The sequence below is a fragment of the Equus asinus genome, chromosome 7 (assembly GCF_041296235.1).
Source record: "Equus asinus isolate D_3611 breed Donkey chromosome 7, EquAss-T2T_v2, whole genome shotgun sequence".
Taxonomy (NCBI): domain Eukaryota; kingdom Metazoa; phylum Chordata; class Mammalia; order Perissodactyla; family Equidae; genus Equus; species Equus asinus.
In genome coordinates, this window is record NC_091796.1 from 83,881,200 (window position 1) to 83,899,771 (window position 18,572).

An 18,572-nucleotide genomic window follows, 5' to 3' on the forward strand; every position below is an offset into this window, starting at 1 on the left:
GGACGACTCAGACTCAGGGTGGCTGATGGCACGCAGCGCGGGGGCTTCACACCACTGTGGACTTGGGAAGGCTTGAAGGAAATCCATGAAGACTCGGGTTTCATTTGGCACTTGTTTGTTTCTTTCTAATTATTCTGTTTATTCACAGAATTAGGGGGAACCTGAGCCAGCGTCCTGCTTGCAGCCTGGAGGGCGCGTGATGGCAAAGAGGGAAAGAGGAGAGCAGGAATTCAGGACTGGGTAGTTTCCATGAAATTCCATGACTGGACTTTTGTGGGAATTCACACTCTGAATTGAAAGCAGCTTCTCTGGCCTCTTGACCTCACCGTGCCTGAGGCAGCTGTAGGAAGGGGTGGAGGGCAAGTAAAGGAAGAGGAGACAGGAACCAGAGGCAGGAGTGATAATAACATAGGGCGCTTTTCCTTCAGAACGTGGCCTCTCTCTCTGCACTATTCACAGGCTGAAGCTGTCACCGTGCTGACTCCTAGCTTCGTCCTTCCTCGTCCACCATCCTATGCAGTCCACCCCCACAGCTCCCCTGCCCACCCCTCCCCACCCTGCATCACTGCCCGAGTTCAGTTCTAAAACTCCATTCTCCCCTCGGTGTCCCCATGCTCACTCCCGACCTCATGAGTTCTCCACGAAGCAGCCAGAGTATCCTGTCCAGGTGACAAATGTGACAATGTCCCTCACCTGCTTAAAACCTCTTAGGGGCTCCCCTTAGCTCTTAGGATAAAGTACAAAACGTCTACACCATCCAGCGGCTGCCTCTCTCTCTTGCCTTCCCCTCCGCTCACTCTGCTCCAGCCACAATGACTTGGTTCAACTCCTGGAAGGGCCGTGCTCCCTCCTGGCTCAGGGCCTTTGCACCAACTGTTCTCTCTGCCTGGATGCCCTTCCCCTCTCTTTCACCCAGTTAGTTCCCACTCTTTCTTAGGATCTAGCTCATCTGTCCTTCTTTACAAATTCTTACAAATAACCCTCATAGCCCTTATCACAATTTAACTTACCTCAGTGGGAGCGTTTGATTGACAGTTGTCCTCCCAACTAGACTGCAAGCTCCATGGGAACAGGGAGAGACAATGATTGTTTCCCTCACCACTGAACCCCAACACCAGCCACAGGGCCTGGCTGGGTCTCACGTCCTCCTCCAGACCCCATTCAAACATGTCTGAGAGGCCCTCTCGGGCTCCCCACTCTGTCAGTCCATGAAGCAGAGTGGACCTCTACCACGCATTTATGGTGCCTCGCTGCAACAATTTGCTCACGTGTCTGTCTCAGCCTCAGTGTGTGGACTCTGGGAGGGCTAGGACCACTGACTTTGCTGTGTTTGTTTCCCCAACACCCAGCACAGTGCTTGGCCTGCAGGGGCCGGCTGTGTGAATAAATGCATCATGGTAAAGACAGCTCCCTGGGCCGGGGTGTCTTCCCCCACAAACTGAGCGGCTGAACGACAGGATTCTGGGTGTCCTTTCTCTCACACTCTGGCTCCCACATCACATAACCCTGCCCGTCAGCGCCTCTCTGCTTTGTCACCCATGTGCTTTAACTGTGGCCCTGGCAATCAGCAAACCTCCCGCCACCACAGGTCCTCTGTTTCACTCTGCAAAGAAAGCCTCACACCTCGGGCTTTCTATACATTATGCAAAAGTAAGCTGTTTAATAGCTCCTTCCTCTGACTCATATTTTTTCCTTAGGTCTTTCTCAAGTTTATGCAGCATCTTTCTTTGTTTTCTACTTATTGAGAAGCATTTAAAATACATAAAAAGGTATGAAGAATAACATGGGGGACACCCATGAACACACCCAAGTGCGGAGAGCTGAGGAAATAAACTGTGACCCGCGGATGTGGGCCTTTTCTTCAGTGAAGAACGAATACCATCCGAGGCCTCTCTGGATACAGCCGCGTGTTTCCAGGGAACTGAGACTGCGATTTCCAGCACTGCCTCCAGGACACAGCCCGCGTCTCCGTGTCCAGGCGGGGGCTCTCCTCCTGTGTTCCCTTCTAAGGAGAGCGAGACTCCTTCTCCCCAAGGTCTTGACACAGCCAGACCACAGTCCCTTCCAGGACAGACGCCGAGACCCTCTGAACTGAGGGGACCCCAGAGGGGAAGGCATCCAGAATCCCGCTCAGCACAGGAATGCCCTCCCCGCCGTCCTGCCCTGTGGGCTCCGGGAGATGTGGCCCTGGGCTCCAAACCCGTGGGGGAGGCACCTCAGAAAAGAACAAGGCAAACCTAAGAAACAAGGAGACAGCAGCATTCAGAACAAGCTGCAAGTGTTTTCCCTCAGGTTGAGGCCTTCTGGAGGTGGGACTCATCCAGGAGTTGCATCCCAGAGCTCAGGGCAACCATGCCTTCGTGCCCCTTCTGTGGGCCACATGTCGAGCCAGAGGCTGGGGTTTGAATGTGAGTAGGACACGGTCCACAGGCTGGAGGAACTCACGGTAAGTGGGTGACTTGAAAGGTTAAGAAACACTCATGATGCAGTGTGCCAGGAGCCACTGTGAAGGGGTACGTCCAAGGTGTGAATGAAGCCTCTGAATCACACTTAGGGCATCGGGGAAGGCTTCCTGGAGGAGGGGATGCTTGTCCCGCATTGTGAAGGATGACAAGCGCAGGGCATGATGTGTTCACAAAGCTTGTGGGGAGCTGCAGGTGGTTCCAGCTGCCTGGCGTGAAGGTGGGAGTGGGCAGTGGTGGGAGAGGTGGCCAGAGAGACATCACAAAGGCCTTGTGTGCTCCTCTGAGGAGGGTGAACTTCTGCAAGCTAGGGGCGGCCACTGGAGGAGTGGAGGCAGGGCAGAGGCCTGAAGGGAACTGGGAAGCCCTGGAAAGTGGTGTGGTCGTGAACTGGAGGAGGAAGAACAAGGAGGAGGGGGTCGCAGGACCAAGGGGAGATGCCACGAGAGTCTGCACAAGGTGATGTCGAAGGAAAAGGAGAGGAGGGAAGATGGTAAGGAGATCAACGCCCAGGGGACACTGAGAAGGAGGGAAGGGAGGTTCTGGGGATTCTCGGCGTTTGGGTTTGGCTGACCCGGAGCTGGCAGTGCCATTCCCTGACAGAGAGGATCCCAGAAGAGGAGACCTTGTTGTGGTCTTTGGATGACGGCACAGAGGTGAGGCCTCAGTAGAAGGGATAAGGCCTCCACAGAATCTCCAAGAGAGAAAGTCACTAGAAGCAGAAAGAAGGTCAGAGAAGGACAAGCAAGACCAGGATGTGGGTAAAAGGGCCTCTGACCACACACCCGGTTCCCCGAGGCGACAGCCTGGCACAGCTTTGGAGGACACAGCATCCCTGAGGTCCCAGCGCTGGAGACTTGGGTGCCCATTTGTAGCACCAACATCATGAACTCCACGACGGAACTGACCACACCCCTAGGCGTCACCTGTGGGCCTGGGTGACGCAAGTCCACTTCCATTCCTTTTGTTTCTATTTTTAAATTTTTGAAGTTTTTTTGATAACCAAGGTTATACATAGTTTAAAGAATCAAGGAGACATGTATCAAAATGTCAGTTTCTTTCCTCGTTCCCACTCCCTTGAGGCAATTGCTTTCAGTTCTTATTAGATGATTCTCTTGGTATTTACCTCCATAGCTCTACACAAGATGGATATATGGAACCTTCCTGATTTTGTCCCTGTCAGGAATCAGCTCCTGACTTTCCAATGTGGCAGACAAAGATTTAGCTCTGTTAACCCCACCCTCATCTCCACCACATACATGTGCCCACTTCCCCCTCCCCCATCCTCCTGAAATGCTTCTATCATATTTGGTTATATCAACTTTCAGCGTTCACATTATTATGACTGGGTTCATGCTACTCACAACTGAGTCACTCGAGGGCACCATGATTTTTCCCCTCTCCTTCATGCCTTTCACATTCCACAGGAGCTGGTAATCATGTCCCCCCACCCCCATTTATTTAGTTATACTTCGTGTTACTTATCACTGGTCCAACCCCTAATTCTCCCCCAATTATGTAGACCCCCTCGCCATACTTTCAAACACAATTCTATCAGTGTCATCATCTTCATCATATCTTCCCTGGAGCCTTTTGAGCAGCTTTAATCTGAACAGACTGCTTTCAATGCCGAGCCCATGGCTGTCCTCCTGGGATCTTCCTTCCCATGATCTTGATGATTCTCATCACCTGCCTCTCGTTTCCTCCCTTGTTTTGGTGGAGTATATCCTTTAGCAGCTTTCTAGAAGAGAGGCTAAGGCAGTACCTTTTTTTGAAACTTTGCATGTCATGTGTGAAAATATTTGATTCTCTTCTCATCCTTTTTTCTTTGGTAGTTTGGGTATAGAATTCTAGGCAGGAAATGGTTTTCCTTCAGAAAGCATTTTCCACTGACTTCCAGTTTCCACATTTGATGATAACTCTGGGGAGTGTGTTTTTTAGAAAATATTTCATGCAACCAGTTTATATCTTTGAAAACCTGTTGGATCTCCTCTTTGTCTCAGTTTTCTGAAAGTTCATGGGAATGTGTAATTCAACTCAATTCTCCCGATAGGTGTTGAGAGCATGCGCTGTATAGCTTCTCTCTCTAAATGCTCCACTGAGTACAGAGATACACACAAGCCCCAGGAGCTGGAAATACATGGGGAGTGTGGGGGATAAGGCAAACAGGATATTGGTGAGTATACAGAATTACGCATATAAATACACATGCAAGATTTGTAAGGGCAACATTTTTACAAATTCCAAGTTCTGGTATTTCTTAAGAGGGACAAATCCAGGGTCTCAACCTGATGCATTGCGTTAGCAAGTTGGCCTTCCCAGCACTCAGCCAACTTCCAGCCTCCCACACCTCCAGCCTCTGCTGACTGGCTGGGAAGCTGTCAATACTGTGATGTTTTGCCTTCGAAGTTGTCCTCTCACTGCGGGAGCTGTTGTTGGCCTCTAGGGGGCGAACGTTGCCACCATTCTGCAGAGCGCCAGGACAGGCTGAATTCACTGCCAGAGGCTCCCTCAAGCTCCTTATACAGGCAGTTGCCACAGAACCAAGACCCAGGGCCCCTTTTCAGGAAGCAATCCCTAAAACGTATTTCTCCTTCCCCTTCAAGGTGGATCTATAGATACTTATAGATAGAACATACAGCTAAATAGATATAATATGTAATAAGCTGCTCAATAAATGGTTTTCAAAGGATGAATACAGAATACTTCTCTCCATGTGCTGTCTGCCCACTATCTATATAGCTGTCCTCCCCCCCGGTGGGAATCAGCCAAGAGACGGCACCACCCTCGTGGCTGCCAGAATATTCTTATTGAAAACAATTGACACATTATCCTGTTTAATTCTCCCAACAACCCTATGAGGCAGGTATTTTCAATGCTCATTTTGCAGTTTCAGAGACTGAAGGAGAGAGAGGTTAATTAACTTGCCCAAGATCCCAAAGCTGACAATGGCAGAACAGAGCTTCAGGTCTTTTTTTTCAACCACTCAGTTTTTTTTTTAAAGATTGGCATATGAGCTAACATCTGTTCCAATCTTCGTCTTGTTTTTTTTTTTTAACTTCTTGTCCCTAAAGCCCTCCAGTACATGGTTGTATATCTAGTTGTGGATACCTCTGGTTGTGGCATGTGGGACCCCACCTCAGTGTGGCTTGATGAGCGGTGCAATGTCCGCCCCCAGGATCCAACCTGCGAAACCCTGGGCCGCCAAAAGGGGTGTGCGAACTTAACCACTCAGCCATGGGCCCGGCCCCAAGCTTCAGATCTTGAGTAGACTGAATGCAGAGCTCACAATAGATCCCACGGGCTCCACCATAAAAGGCGACCCCAAATACTGCTGAATCCCAGGTTAGACCCCTTGCGACTCGTCGCCAAATGGAAGCATTGCCCGAGAGGAGCATGTGGGACAGGCTGCATGGGAGCGAACTGAGTAACCTGTCTTACTGTTGCTTGTTCTCATGCTAATTAGCTGTGTGACTCTGATAACACAGTGTGACTCTGTGGGCCTCAGTTTCCATTTGGGTAAAAGGAAGTGAAGAATATATTCTGCAGGCTTTTGGGAGAGGACCTGATGACCTAGGGAAGAGAAACAGTGAGAGGTCTCAGAAGGTTCCAGGAGAACCTAGGTTCTGTGCTCCCTGGAGAAGGCTGGGAAACACCGTTGGAATTTCAGGAAGACGGGATGTTGACCTAGTGTGGAAATTCTTAGGTGGGTATGAGACCCCTCTTCAAACATCCCATTATAATCCAAGACCTCAAATTTCCACTGAAAAGTGGGTGCCTCCAAGCAGCCTTCCCTCTCCTGGGAACCAGTGGTTCTAATTCCACCAGAGGTGCCCACAGGTGGCTGCATGTTGAGGTCCCCTGGGGACCTTTAAACATGCAGATGCCAGGGTCCACTCTCAGAGACCCTGATTTGGGGTGTGGCTGAGGCACTGGGAATGTTAAGAGCTCAGGATGTGATTTTATTGCTCAACCCAAGTTAGTGCCACTGCCCAGAGCTTTAAATTCTTCATTTTGGTCTGAAGGTTAAAAAAGAAAACCATGGGGAGGCAGTGGCACCCAGAGGCTCTCAAACTTTAATGTGCAAACAGACGAATCACCTGGAGATCTCTGAAATGCAGCCTCTAATTCAGTAGGTCCAGGTTGGGGCTGGGCTGCTGCCCTTGGAAGAAGCTTCCAGAGGATGCCCACACTGCTGTCCCCAGACCACACTTGAGCAGCTGGGCTGTAGCTTGAATGAACAGAAATTTGCGTTAGAATGATGGCTCTTCAGGCCAGCTCAGACCTTAAGCACAAAGTTACTTCTCTTCTCTGAGCTGTTTTGTTTTCTGTAAAATGCAGGGAAGCAATACTAACTACATCCCAGGATTCTTGTGATCCTTAAATGAGATAACGCAGTGGTCATGTTTAGCACAATATAACAATCATTAGCTTTTTAATCCTAGGGTAGTCAACACTCACGGAATGCTTACAAACCTGCCAGAATTTTCAAAGTGCTTTCGTGCCTTAACTGTTCAAACCTCACAACAACACTCTGAGGTGCGTCGTGCTATTTTATCGTCCTTATTTCACAGATGAAGACATGAGGCACAGAGAGGTGGAGTACCTTAAGTTACGGTACACACCTAGGAGTAGCTAAGCCGGTGTTTGCACCCAGGGAGAAGCTGGGCTCTTATCCCTCCCCAGGGCTGAAAGGGATCAGTGGGAACAGGCACTTCCGCCCTGCAGGCCTGCCTTTCTGGAGGCGAGGACTTGAGGGCTTACCCTCTGGAAAGGGCTGAGCCCAGCAGGCGGCAGCCTAGGGTACGTGGGTGCAAAGACCACTTACAGACCCCGCCCAGAGGCAGCGCTGTGCTGGGCCTGTCACGGCAAACCCACCTCCGCTAGATCCTCAACGTCTGCGAACTCCCCTGCACCCTCCGCCCTCAGGGCCCCGCCTAGGAGGCCGCCCGGGCGTCCATCAGGAAAGAAGAGCCCTCCCTCACAGGTTCCAGCCCGAGATCCCCAAGATAGACCATGTCCGCAGGGAAGCAAAGAGCACAGCGAGTTTTACCCCAGGAGCGCAACCAGACCGGGAGATCCACAAATCTCTCTCTCTGCCGAAAGTTCAGGGGGAGTCTGGGAGCCCAGCCAAGCTGGGAAAAGTCGGGAAGCCCTCTTTGATTCCCCAGAGCGCATTGGGGGCGCCGCGCATCGGTGGGCGCGCGGAGGGATGGGGCCCGGCACCGGGGAGACTCCGTTTGGCGAGTCACCTCGGGAGGGCGAAGAGACTTATTTGCGGGGTCCCCGGGAGGGGGCTAATGAATTTGAGGGGCCGTGCGTGGGAGTGGGTTAACCAGCGGTTTCCATGGCGCCCGGGGCAGGTGAGAGGAATGCACCACAAGTTGTGGCGAAATAACTGCGCTGCAGGGCCAGCCCGGCTGGAGAAGGCGGGCGGGAGTGGAGGGGGCCGGGGGGACGCCGGGCTGGACCGGGCGGGGCGGTCACGTGCGCCCGAGGGGGCGAGGCCCCTAGCCGCCCGGGTAGCCAACGGAAACCGGCGAAGTGGCTGCGCAAGGAGCGAACTTCTGCCAGGACGGAGGGGCTGAACGCGGACAGAACGCCCTGGGACGACTCCAGGCCCCGACGGCCAGGACCCGGCTGAGGCGTCTGCCTTGGCTTGGGGACGGTGGTCGGCGACAGAGGTCGCCAAGGAAACGTGGGAGTAGGATCTCGGGGTGAGCGCAGGCTGGGGTCTCCGTTTATTCGTGGGCGGTCTGGGGCAAATGCCTCGTCAGCTCTAGGGGACCAGCCGAGGCCACCGTCCCTTGAGACCGCTGGTGTTCTCAGCACCCGTCGAGGGTTCCAGGGGAGGCTGTGGTCATGGAGAATGAAGATCCCAAACAACGGCAGTGCCATGGCACCCCTGCGCAGGAGTCCGCAGTCCGGTCGGCACCCAGCCTCTCGGCCCACCCCAGCGTCTCTGCGTACCCCCAGCAGTTCGGCGCACCCCACTACCTCAGCCCAACCTGGTGTCTTGGCCCATCCCAGTTGCCCCGGCCCCGAGGACCTTAGCGTGATCAAGGTGAGCAAGTGCCGATGGGCGGTGATCCTGGTGTTCAGCTGCTCCTCCACGTGCAACGCTTTCCAGTGGATCCAGTACGGCTCCATCAAAAACATCTTCATGAACTTCTACGGGGTCAGTACCGTAGCCATCGAGTGGCTGTCCATGTGCTACATGCTGACCTACATCCCTCTACTGCCTTTGTCCTGGCTGCTGGAGAAACTCGGCCTGCGCACCATCACCCTCATCGCCGCCGGTCTCACCTGCCTGGGGGCCTGGGTGAAGTTGGGCAGCCTGAAGCCACATCTCTTCCCAGTCACCGTGCTGGGCCAGGTCATCTGCTCTGTGGCCCAGGTCTTCATCCTGGGCATGCCCTCCCGCATCGCTTCCGTCTGGTTCGGGGCTAATGAGGTTTCAACAGCCTGCTCCATAGCTGTCCTTGGCAATCAGGTGGGTAGAGGATCTGCGGATGTTCAGAGCAATGGGCGTCATGTCATTGTGAGACTGAGTGGCTTAGGTTGTCCCTAACTGTGTGGGTGGGAGCCTGCAGTTTTCTGACTTGAGCAGTGTTTGTGACTCTGGGTGACTGGCTGGGTGTGACTGACAGTGTGAGTGAGTGATGATGACTGGGTGACAGTGTGTGAGAGGTTCCGGGTAACAAAAGGAGGGGACCTTTTCTTTCACCCATAATTTCTCCTCCCCCAGCAGAAAGCATGCTTCTGGAACATATGCTGTTTATATGATCTCTTTACTGAAGCTGTCAGTCCATCAGCTTCGACCTGTGACTTAGGAAAGCTGTTCTTTGGCAGGGAGCAGCCCTTGGGGGTCAGACTCTTCTGGTGTCATCAGAATTTGGGAGGTGTTTAGCCTGAGCAGCCAGCTTTCCTAGAGTCAGCATCTCCCGTCCTGCAGAGAGTCGTCGAGAGGTGCCCTGCTGGTGCTGGGCACTGTTCTTACCTCCTTTTATTCACAGCTGAAGCCGGGACAGTGGGAACAAAGCTGTGTGCCAAACTCCATCCCTGTGGTTTATAGCCTAGTCCAGCAGGATGGAGTAGAAACCTGGCTCTGAATTTCCAAGGCCTAGAAACCTTGGAAAGGCCTGGAAAGCTCACATCTTAATCCCCTCTCTTTCCTTTTTGGAAGGACAATCTCAAATTCTTTGCATCTCAATGTGGTTATGACCCAGAAAGTCAGGCGTGTGTTGAATCTAATGGCCTTTTCCAATTATTTGACGCCACTCTTTATGGACTCCTCGTTTATCTGGACCACTGCCTCTGGTCCCACTTCTTCCCAAGCACGTGTAGTTGTGGCTACATGTTTGGCAAATGGACCAGTGACCCTTACTTCTTATAGGCCTGTTTTCTTTTACCTGTTCATTGCATTTAGAAAATTTAAACTTTCATTTAAATTTCTCATTTGGATCAGAAATTTCCAAATCTTCTCTAAAGGCAAATTTCCATTCTGTTCCTCTTCAGCACCAGGCAGGTAACTTGAGGTGGATTTCCCTGTGCAGGGGGGTCCTGCCTCTGGGGTAATAGCGTAAGCAGCCCGTGAAAGCCGACAGAGGGGGCTTCTTTAGCACACAAACAGGCAACATAAAATCCTGTAGTCAGCTTGCTTTCACCTGTAGCTTTGAATGTTCTGAAGATTGAATTGATTTGAGGTCTGAGGGTGAAACAAGATGGATCTCTGGTTCAGGGTAATGAAGAAATAGGGATTGAGAGGGACATCTGCCAACTCCCTACCCTCTAAGGGGATGTGACTGGATTTTAACATCCCCTGTGCAGCCCTGCTGGTGGGTTTCACACTACTGGAGTCTTCCTTTCTAGGAGGGTAAACCTGGGGGCGAAGGGCAGGACCCTTCAGGCTTCTTGAGGGTTGAATCCCCGGATGAGCAGAACAGGATCCAGACAAGGCCACTGCAGTCCCGGACCTGCTGTGTGGGGAGACAGGAGAACTAACGGGGAGAAGTCCTCAGGAGGCCTGCAGAGATCAGAGAAGGCAACCCTTTTTCTGTTAACCAGAAAGCATACACCAATAGTATTCAGAGCCGTCCTCACACAACTGTGAGGGAATTGAACACCAGATCCATCTTTAAAATTTAAAAAGAATAGTTATGCAGTCTCCACCCCCAACACCCACCCCGGTCGGGAAATGCTCAGAATTTTACGTGTGAAAACACTCTGAAGGCATGTATTTGTATCAAGGAGCCATCTATTTAAGTTTGAGCTTTTAGGTTTAACCAATTGTGCTAAGTTAAAAAAAAATTAGGAAAAACTGAATTGTTTATGCTTCCTCTCCTAGAGATGACTAGGTTCGCTTCCTCTGCGTGTGTGCTAACCTTTCTGTCTGAGTAAAGCATGGCTGAGTGGAGGAAAAATATTAACAGAGCACCTTGAGCTTTGCTGCTTAGAAAAAAGGCTCCACAAAGATTCCACATGTCATTCCGCAGAATAATTCTTCGTGGCCTGCCAGCCTCACACTGATCAGCAGAACCCCTGCACCCTGCTAACTCTGACCTCTCGTTCTAGGGCTGCTTATGTGCTCCACACGTGCACCAGCCCTGCTTGCATTGAATCAACACTCCTCCATTCATTCAACAAGCATTTACCTGGCGCTCGCCTTTGGCCAGATGCTATGTGAGGGCTGCAAAGATCGTCCTTGCCGTGGCAGAGTTCCTGTACCTGGGTTTTTCAATTCTACCAGGCACCAAGATTCAGATTGAAAACAAACAAACAAACAAAACCAGAAAAAAACCTGCAAAAAACAGAGCAGAGTATAGAGGATTTCGTTTCAGTTCCCCACAAGGTTTTTACTATCTGCTTTGCCTAATTGCTATGGGAAAATTGAAGGGATGGAAGCTAATGTCTATTGAACACTTACCATGCGCAAGGCACTTTTTCATCCATGGTTTAATTTTTCAGCTCTGTGAGGTAGGTGGAACTGTCCCCATTGTTCCAGATGAGGACACTGAGACCTAGATGAATGGAGTAGCCTTCTCCAGGGTCCTACGGCTGCTGAGTGGTAGAAGGGAGATGTGAACCCCGCTCCACCTCCACGCCTGTCATAACCAGTGTTGAGTCTTCACGGGGATAAAACGTTTATATTTTTTTTTAAAAAAAGGGGGCAGGATTCTGAGGTTCGAATTTTGCCCCGGTATCTTCAGTGTCCAGCAGTTTTCTCCAGAATTGGAGGGCCTGGCACCTGTCTTCTGTTCTGAAGTTCCCAGCATCAGCATTGGCTCCCCACCGCTGTGCTGTAAACTGCAAAAGAGCTCAGTCTGTCTCTGAGCCTAGCTCCACAAGAAGGAGGGGCTCCAGTCTCTGGGAAGGAGAAACCAGCGAGGCCTGAGCTGGGGTGAGAGAGGGAAGGGGTGTCTGAGACTGCAGCCCAGGCTGTTCCCTTTCTGTGGTCCACTCTGACCAGTTGCACAGGTGGTAACAGCTTGGCAGTTTGTAGCAACACTTGTTCCATTGTTTCAAGGGGAAATGATCTGTGTGGAGTTTTGAGTGATGTGGACACATTGTGACTGGTCTAGGGTTGGAGGAGGGCTTTGTGTTGGAGTCTGGTGATGGCTTGGTGGCACAGGGTGAGCGAGATGTGGGAGCTGGAAGAGAGCCTCAAGTCAGCTCCAGCCCCGATGACGAGCCCACAGCACTGACACTTCCTCAAGGACTCTGGGGCAGCTCGTAGCCCCGCAAAACCCAGAACCAGAGTAGGAGTGAATCTGTTTGCTTTTCGAGGTAAAGAAAATACAGTGACCTTATGGAATAAGTTCTGTAGAAGCCGCAGCTGGCTGGGCTGTCGAAAATAGTGCTGTCCAATAGAAAGAAAATGCAAGCCACTACTGCAAGCCACATACATAACTAAATTTTGCAGTAGCCAAATTAAAAATAGGTAAAATACAAATTTTAAAGTAGAAAGAACAGACCAACATTAGTTTTACTGCTGTATTTTATTTAACCCAATATATCCAATATATTATTTCAACAAGTAATCAATAAAATTACTAACAAACTATTTTATATTCTTTTTTCATACTGAGTCTTTGGAAATGGGCATGTATTTTGCACTTGCAGATAAGCCACATTTCCCAGCAAGGATGGGATGTGTGCAATAGCCAGGTAGGACAGCGCAGGGCTAGAACAAGGATGGAACTGGTAGAGGAGGAAGAGGTTTTCCTGGACCCTCTTAGGGACCCTGACTGGGTCTAAAAATTAAACTGACAAGTCACATTAACAGGAGAAAATCATCCAAATTTCTGTAATGTACGTATGACATGACACGGGAGCTTTACTGTTTCTTCATAAGAAAGTGAAGGAACAGTTAGACCTAAGTACTTTTGTGGTAGCTTTCACAAGGAAAGGACACTCGTTAGGAACGTGAATAGTCACAGAGTACGAGGTAACTAACTGGGGGAGCCGCGCAAGGCCCATCTGTCAGGATTCGTCATGGGGGGTCCCTTTGTCTTCAGAGATAAGGTTGCTCCCTTCCTCGGAGTCTAGGGAGGGCGCCTCTCACAGGAGGGCTTTGAGGCCTGTTTCAGGGAAGAAGGGTGAGGCCGCGGGAGGAGGTCAGAGGGATCTTCCTGCTTCTGCCATTTTCTCAGACTCCTCCAGCTTCAAACATTCATCATGCCAAGGTGCCTGAACCCTATCATATTTCAAGCAGTTGGAAATCAGAGTCTAGCAGATAAAGATAGGCTCTAGGAAACTGAGGCCAGCCTCGAGGAGGTTGTGTTTGCTGGACAGGCTGATCACATGGCATCACCCAGAGAGGCTGACTCAGCACCAGGGTTGTAAGGTGGGCCGTCAGCCTAGTCTTCTTCCAGAATCGTGGTCACTTGGGTCTGTTAAAGCACAGGCTTATCATTCTGGATCTTCTAGTGTCAGAGGCCTTTCAAGGTCGGGGGGAAGTTTGGGGAGGTGAGGGCAGACTCTTGTTCTCTTCCTTTGTTGTTGTTGCTCAAGGCACACAAAGTGCCTGCCCACATGGCTGCCCACTCTCTGGCCTCCCCTCATGCGTTAGAAGAGAGGGACGGACAAGGCCTGGAGAGCAGAATGGAGCTGGTGGGGACTGAAATGAGATGGGGTGGGGCCGGGACCACAGCCTACAATGCTCACGGGGGCCAGCCAGGTCATATCCATGGGGCACAGCAGAAGTGACACTGGAGTGTGGTGGGGTCACAGCAAAAGTGAGAACACATCTCACCGAAGGACAGCAGCAGTTTCAGCTCCTGCCAGCCATTGACATACAGAGTGTGACCCAGTGTGGTCAGGCCCCGCTTTTTTTTTTTTCAAGAGAAAGCAGAAATCCAGATTTTTACGTGAAATCTGTTTTCTTTTTACTGTGGTAAAATATGCATAATATTTACCATTGTAACCATTTGTAAGTGTATAATTCAATGACATCAAATATGTTCACAATGTTGTGTATTAGCACTGTCTATACCCAAACATTTTCATCATCCCCAACAACTCTGTACCCGTTAAACAATGACTCCTCCCTTTCCCCCGCCAGCCCCTCGTAACCTCTGTTCTACTTTTCTTTTTTTATTTAAAGATTTTATTTTTCCTTTTTTTCCCCAAAGCCCCTGGTACATAGTTATATATTTTCAGTTGCGGGTCATTCTAGTTGTGGCATGTGGGAACCCACCTCAGTGTGGCCTGATGAGCAGTGCCATGTCCATGCCCAGGATCTGAGCAGCGAAACCCTGGGCCGCCGAAGCGGAGCGTGAGAACTTAATCACTCAGCCACGGGGCCAGCTCCATACTTTCTGTCTTTACGAATTTGCCTATTCCATAAACCTCACATAAGTGGAGTCATACCGTATTTATGTTTCTGTGTCTGGCTTATGAAATCTGTATTATAATGCTGAGAACTAATTCAAAAGTTGTATTATTATTATATTCTGTTTTGAAACTGTGGGTCAGATAAACTGCCCATTTGAGACTTCTGGGGAGGGTAACCCTAAACCCAATCCTGTTCTGCTCTCTCCTTCCTCGGAAAGACCTCACCAGAGATGCAGGCAGTGGAAACGAGCTCAGAGGCTGGCAACTCTGGGGAGGAAACTAGACCAGTGCTCCCTGATAATGGCCGTTCACCTCTCCCATGGGGCTAGGTAAAAATACAGATGTCTGGGCCCCCACGTGGACTTCCTGAACTGGACTTTCTAGGGGAGGGGCCCAGGCTCCTGTATTTTCAACTGGGCTCCCAGATGAGGCTAGTGGTCAGCACTTCTTGAAGCCGTCTGGAGAGAGGACCAGCACACCGTGGGAAGGCATCCTCCTGCTTGGAGCCACGTTCTTGTCAGGGCTGATTTATCATGTGTTTGCTGTGTGCTGAGTCCACCGTCCAGGGGGAAGCCATTGGGAGCTGAGCTACTCACTCTTCAGATTGAGGGGAGAAGAGAGGCTGGGGGTGGCATTCATAATTCTGATTCACTTAAGGTTCTGAAAATATACTCGAAGCCCTGGGGTGGGGGGGGGGGGTTGGCAGGTTGGGGAGAGGGGACGGCACTCGTAGAACGTGAGGCGGAAGTATTTCAGGTGCTCCTCATCCTCCTGTTTCTGTGACACTCAGCTCTGTGTACTGGACAAGGCTTGGGTTGGCCTGGCCGGACTTCTGTCTTGGCTTTGTGGCCTCACCAGACATCGTCGCAGGTGCCCGCCAAGTCCACAGCATCACGTCTGAGTCTTCAGTTTAGTGGTCCAGGGCCCTCCTCCCTCCCCATTCCTAACCAGCCTGTCCCTTGTTCCCTCCCAGTCTGGTTCCTTAATTATCTCCTTGAAGATACACTGCTTAGGGAATAAGTCTTAGGCCGTGGAGAGTGACATCAGCAAGATGGTGGACCAGGAAGCTCCAGACCCTCACCCCTGCAGAAACATGAAACAAACTAGAACCTGGCTACAATGCCTTCCTTCTTAGAGCCATGGCAATCCATCAGGGATCTGTGGCAACCAAGCAGATGCCCAACCCGGAAAAAGCCGCATTCAGAATGTTAGGGATTTTACAGACTTCTTCCCCACCCTTGCCTTCCTCCTCCTCCCTGCCGGGCCTCCCAATGCCTTGTTCCCTCTGCAAACCACAGAGAGCAGAGCAGACGCAATTTGCACCATTTTAACCCAGTTGTATTTATAAACACTAACAATGAACAATCCAGAAAAAAAAAAATGAAGAAAACAATTATATTTACAGTGGCATCAAAAAAAAAAAAAAAAAGACTTAGGAATAAATTTAACCAAAGAGGTGAAAGATGTGTACACTGAAAACTACAAAATGTTGGGGCTGTCCTGGTGGTGCAGCAGTTAAGTTCACACGTTCTGCTTTGGTGGCCTGGGGTTCACAGGTTCGGGTCCCAGGTGCAGACCTACTCACTGCTTGTCAAGCCATGCTCTGGCAGGTGTCCCACATTTAAAGTAGAGGAAGATGGGCATGGAGTTAGCTCAGGGCCAGTCTTCCTCAGCAAAAAGAGGAGGATTGGTGGCAGGTGTTAGCTCAGGACCACCTTCCTCAAAAAAGCTACATGGTGTTACTGAAAGAAATTTAAAAAGTCATAAATGAATGGAAAAACATCCTGTGCTCATGGATTGGAAGACTCAGTATTGTTAAGATGTCAATACTACAAGAAGCAATCTACAGATGCAATGCAGTCTTTATCAAAATCCCAATGAGGTTTTAGGCAGAAATAGAAAAATGCATCAAAAATTCATGTGGAAGTGCAAGGGACACTAAGTAGCCAAAACAATCCTGGAAAAGAACAACAGAGTTGGAGGTCTCACACTTCTTGATTTCAACACTGCTAACAAAGCTGCAGTAACCCGACAGTGTGGTATTGGCATCAGACAAACACATACCAATGAACTACAGAATCCAGAAGAAACCCTCAGCTGTGTGGTCAAATGATTTTCAACAAGGGTACCAAGACTATTCAATAGGAAAACGATAGCCTTGAAAAACGAAAAGAAGATTTTGTCTCTTAGAGCAGTTTTAGGTTCACAGAAAAATAAACAGGAAGGTACAGAGATTTTTCATATACTCCCTCCCCAATTATCAACATCCCCCACCAGAGTGGTACATTTGTTACAACTGATGAACCTTCATTGACACATCATTGTCACCAGTCTTTTCAACAAATGGTGCTGGGAAAACTATAAAACTCATAGAAAAAAACATGGGGAAAAAGCTTCGTAACATTGGATTTGGCCATGACGGCACTGATATCTTAGATATGATATTAAAAGCATGGGGAAAAAAAGAAAAAATAGGTAAATTAGGCTATGTCAAATTTAAAAACTTTTGTGCATCAGAGGACACTGTCAATAGAGTGAAAAGGCAACCCACAGAATGGGAGAAAATATTTGCAAATCATATATCTGATAAGGGGTTAATATCCAGAATATATAAAGAACTCCTACAGCTCAAGAACAAAATCAAACAACCCAAGTGAAAAATGAGCAAAGGACTTGAATAGACATGTCTCCAAAAAAGATATATAAATGGCCAATCAACACATGATTAGATACTCAACATTAGGGAAAATGCAAATCAAAACCACAATGAAATACCACTTCACACCTATTAGGATGACTATTAGAAAACAAAATAAGTGTTGGCAAGGACATGGAGAAGCTGGAACCCTGTACACTGCTGATGGGAATGTTAAAATGGTGGAGTCATACTCATATGAGGAATTTAAAACTATGGACCAAGAACAGTTTAGTGGATACCAGGGGAAAGGTTGGGTGGGGGGTGGGCACAAAGGGTGAAGTGGTACACCTACAACATGACTGACAAACATTAATGTACAATTGAAATTTCACAAGATTGTAACCTATCAATAACTCAATAAAAAAAAAATGGTGGAGTCATGTGGAAGACAGTACGGTAGTTCCTCAAAAACTTAAAAATAGAATTACCATATGATCCAGCACTTCTACTTCTGGGTGTATACCCAAAAGATGTGAAAGCAGGAACTTCAACAGATATGTGTACGCCTCCTTTTTTTTTTTTTTTTTTAAAGATTGGCACCTGAGCTAACATCTGTTGCCAATCTTTTTTTCTTTCTTCTTCTTTTCCCCCAAACTCCCCAGTACATAGTTGTATATTCTAGTTGTAGGTCCTTCTGGCTCTGTTATATGGGACATCGCCTCAGCATGGCCTGATGAGCGGTGCCACGTCTGCACCTGGAATCCGAACCACTGAAACCCTGGCTGCTGAAGCAGAGCACGCAAACTTAACCACTCGGCCATGGGGCTGGCCCCTGTACGCCCTTGTTCATAGCAGCATTATTCACAATAGCCAAAAGGTGGAAGCAACCCAAGTGTCCATGTACGGATGAACGGATAAACAAAATGTGATACATATAGATATGATGGAATATTATTTAGCCTTAGAAAGGAAAGTTTGACAGGTGTGCCACATGGATGAAGCTTGAGGACATTATGCTAAGTGAAATAAGCTAGTCACAAAAGGACAAATACTGTTTAACTCCACCTATGTGATGTCTTGCAGTGTCTTTTTTCCTGACACCAACCTGTACTCCAATTCTCCAACACCAAGTGGGTGTCCTCCAAGTCAATTCAATTCTAACACGAACTTCTTGGAGTTAGTGCAGACCCCACAAGTTACGGGCTCAGTTCCACAGGACTGCCTCCACTTCAGATGCCATTTCCAAATCCTGGGCGCCCCCCCATGCTTCTGACTGACTATAAACTGGGAGTTTCCAGAACCCCCGCTCAGGTTCTGTAATTTCTAGAACGGCTCACAGAACGCAGGTAAACATTTTACTTACATTTCCTGGTTTGTTACAAAGGATCCGACTCAGGACCAGGCAAATGGAAGAGATGCCAGGGGGAGGTGTGGGGGAGGGGCAGAGAGCTTGCATGTCCTCTCTGGGGGCACCACCCTCCCAGCACTTTGATGTGATGTGTTCACCACCCTGAAAGCTCACTGAATTTCCTTGTTGAAGAGTGTTTATAGAGCTCAATGTCCAGTTCCCCTCTCCTGCTCAGAGGTGGGAAGAGGGTGGGGTTGGAAGTTCCCAAACTCTGATGACTAGGCAGTTC

At 49.4% G+C, this 18,572-nt stretch overlaps 1 protein-coding gene and 1 long non-coding RNA gene across 2 annotated transcripts; one reads left to right on the forward strand and one right to left on the reverse strand.

Annotated features, from left to right (window-relative positions):
* Positions 1–4,278: 4,278 nt before the first annotated feature.
* On the reverse strand, positions 4,279–11,768 carry LOC139045713 (uncharacterized). Its single transcript, XR_011504696.1, has 4 exons — positions 11,389–11,768; positions 11,117–11,262; positions 6,563–6,693; positions 4,279–4,592 (listed from the first exon to the last, which is right to left on the reverse strand). It is a non-coding gene; the product is annotated as an uncharacterized lncRNA (long non-coding RNA).
* On the forward strand, positions 7,958–12,523 carry LOC139045712 (choline/ethanolamine transporter FLVCR2-like). Its single transcript, XM_070514085.1, has 2 exons — positions 7,958–8,955; positions 11,037–12,523. Exons 1-2 carry the CDS (start codon positions 8,332–8,334, stop codon positions 11,079–11,081), a joined length of 669 nt encoding a protein of 222 aa, XP_070370186.1. The 5' UTR covers positions 7,958–8,331; the 3' UTR covers positions 11,082–12,523.
* Positions 12,524–18,572: the final 6,049 nt, after the last annotated feature.

Coding starts and splice junctions, on each gene's coding strand:
- LOC139045712 (XM_070514085.1), top strand. CDS start 8,332: ATGAAGATCCCAAACAACGGCAGTGCCATGGCACCCCTGCGCAGGAGT. Junction 8,956..11,036: donor TAGCTGTCCTTGGCAATCAG/GTGGGTAGAGGA, acceptor CTCTCGTTCTAG/GGCTGCTTATGTGCTCCACA.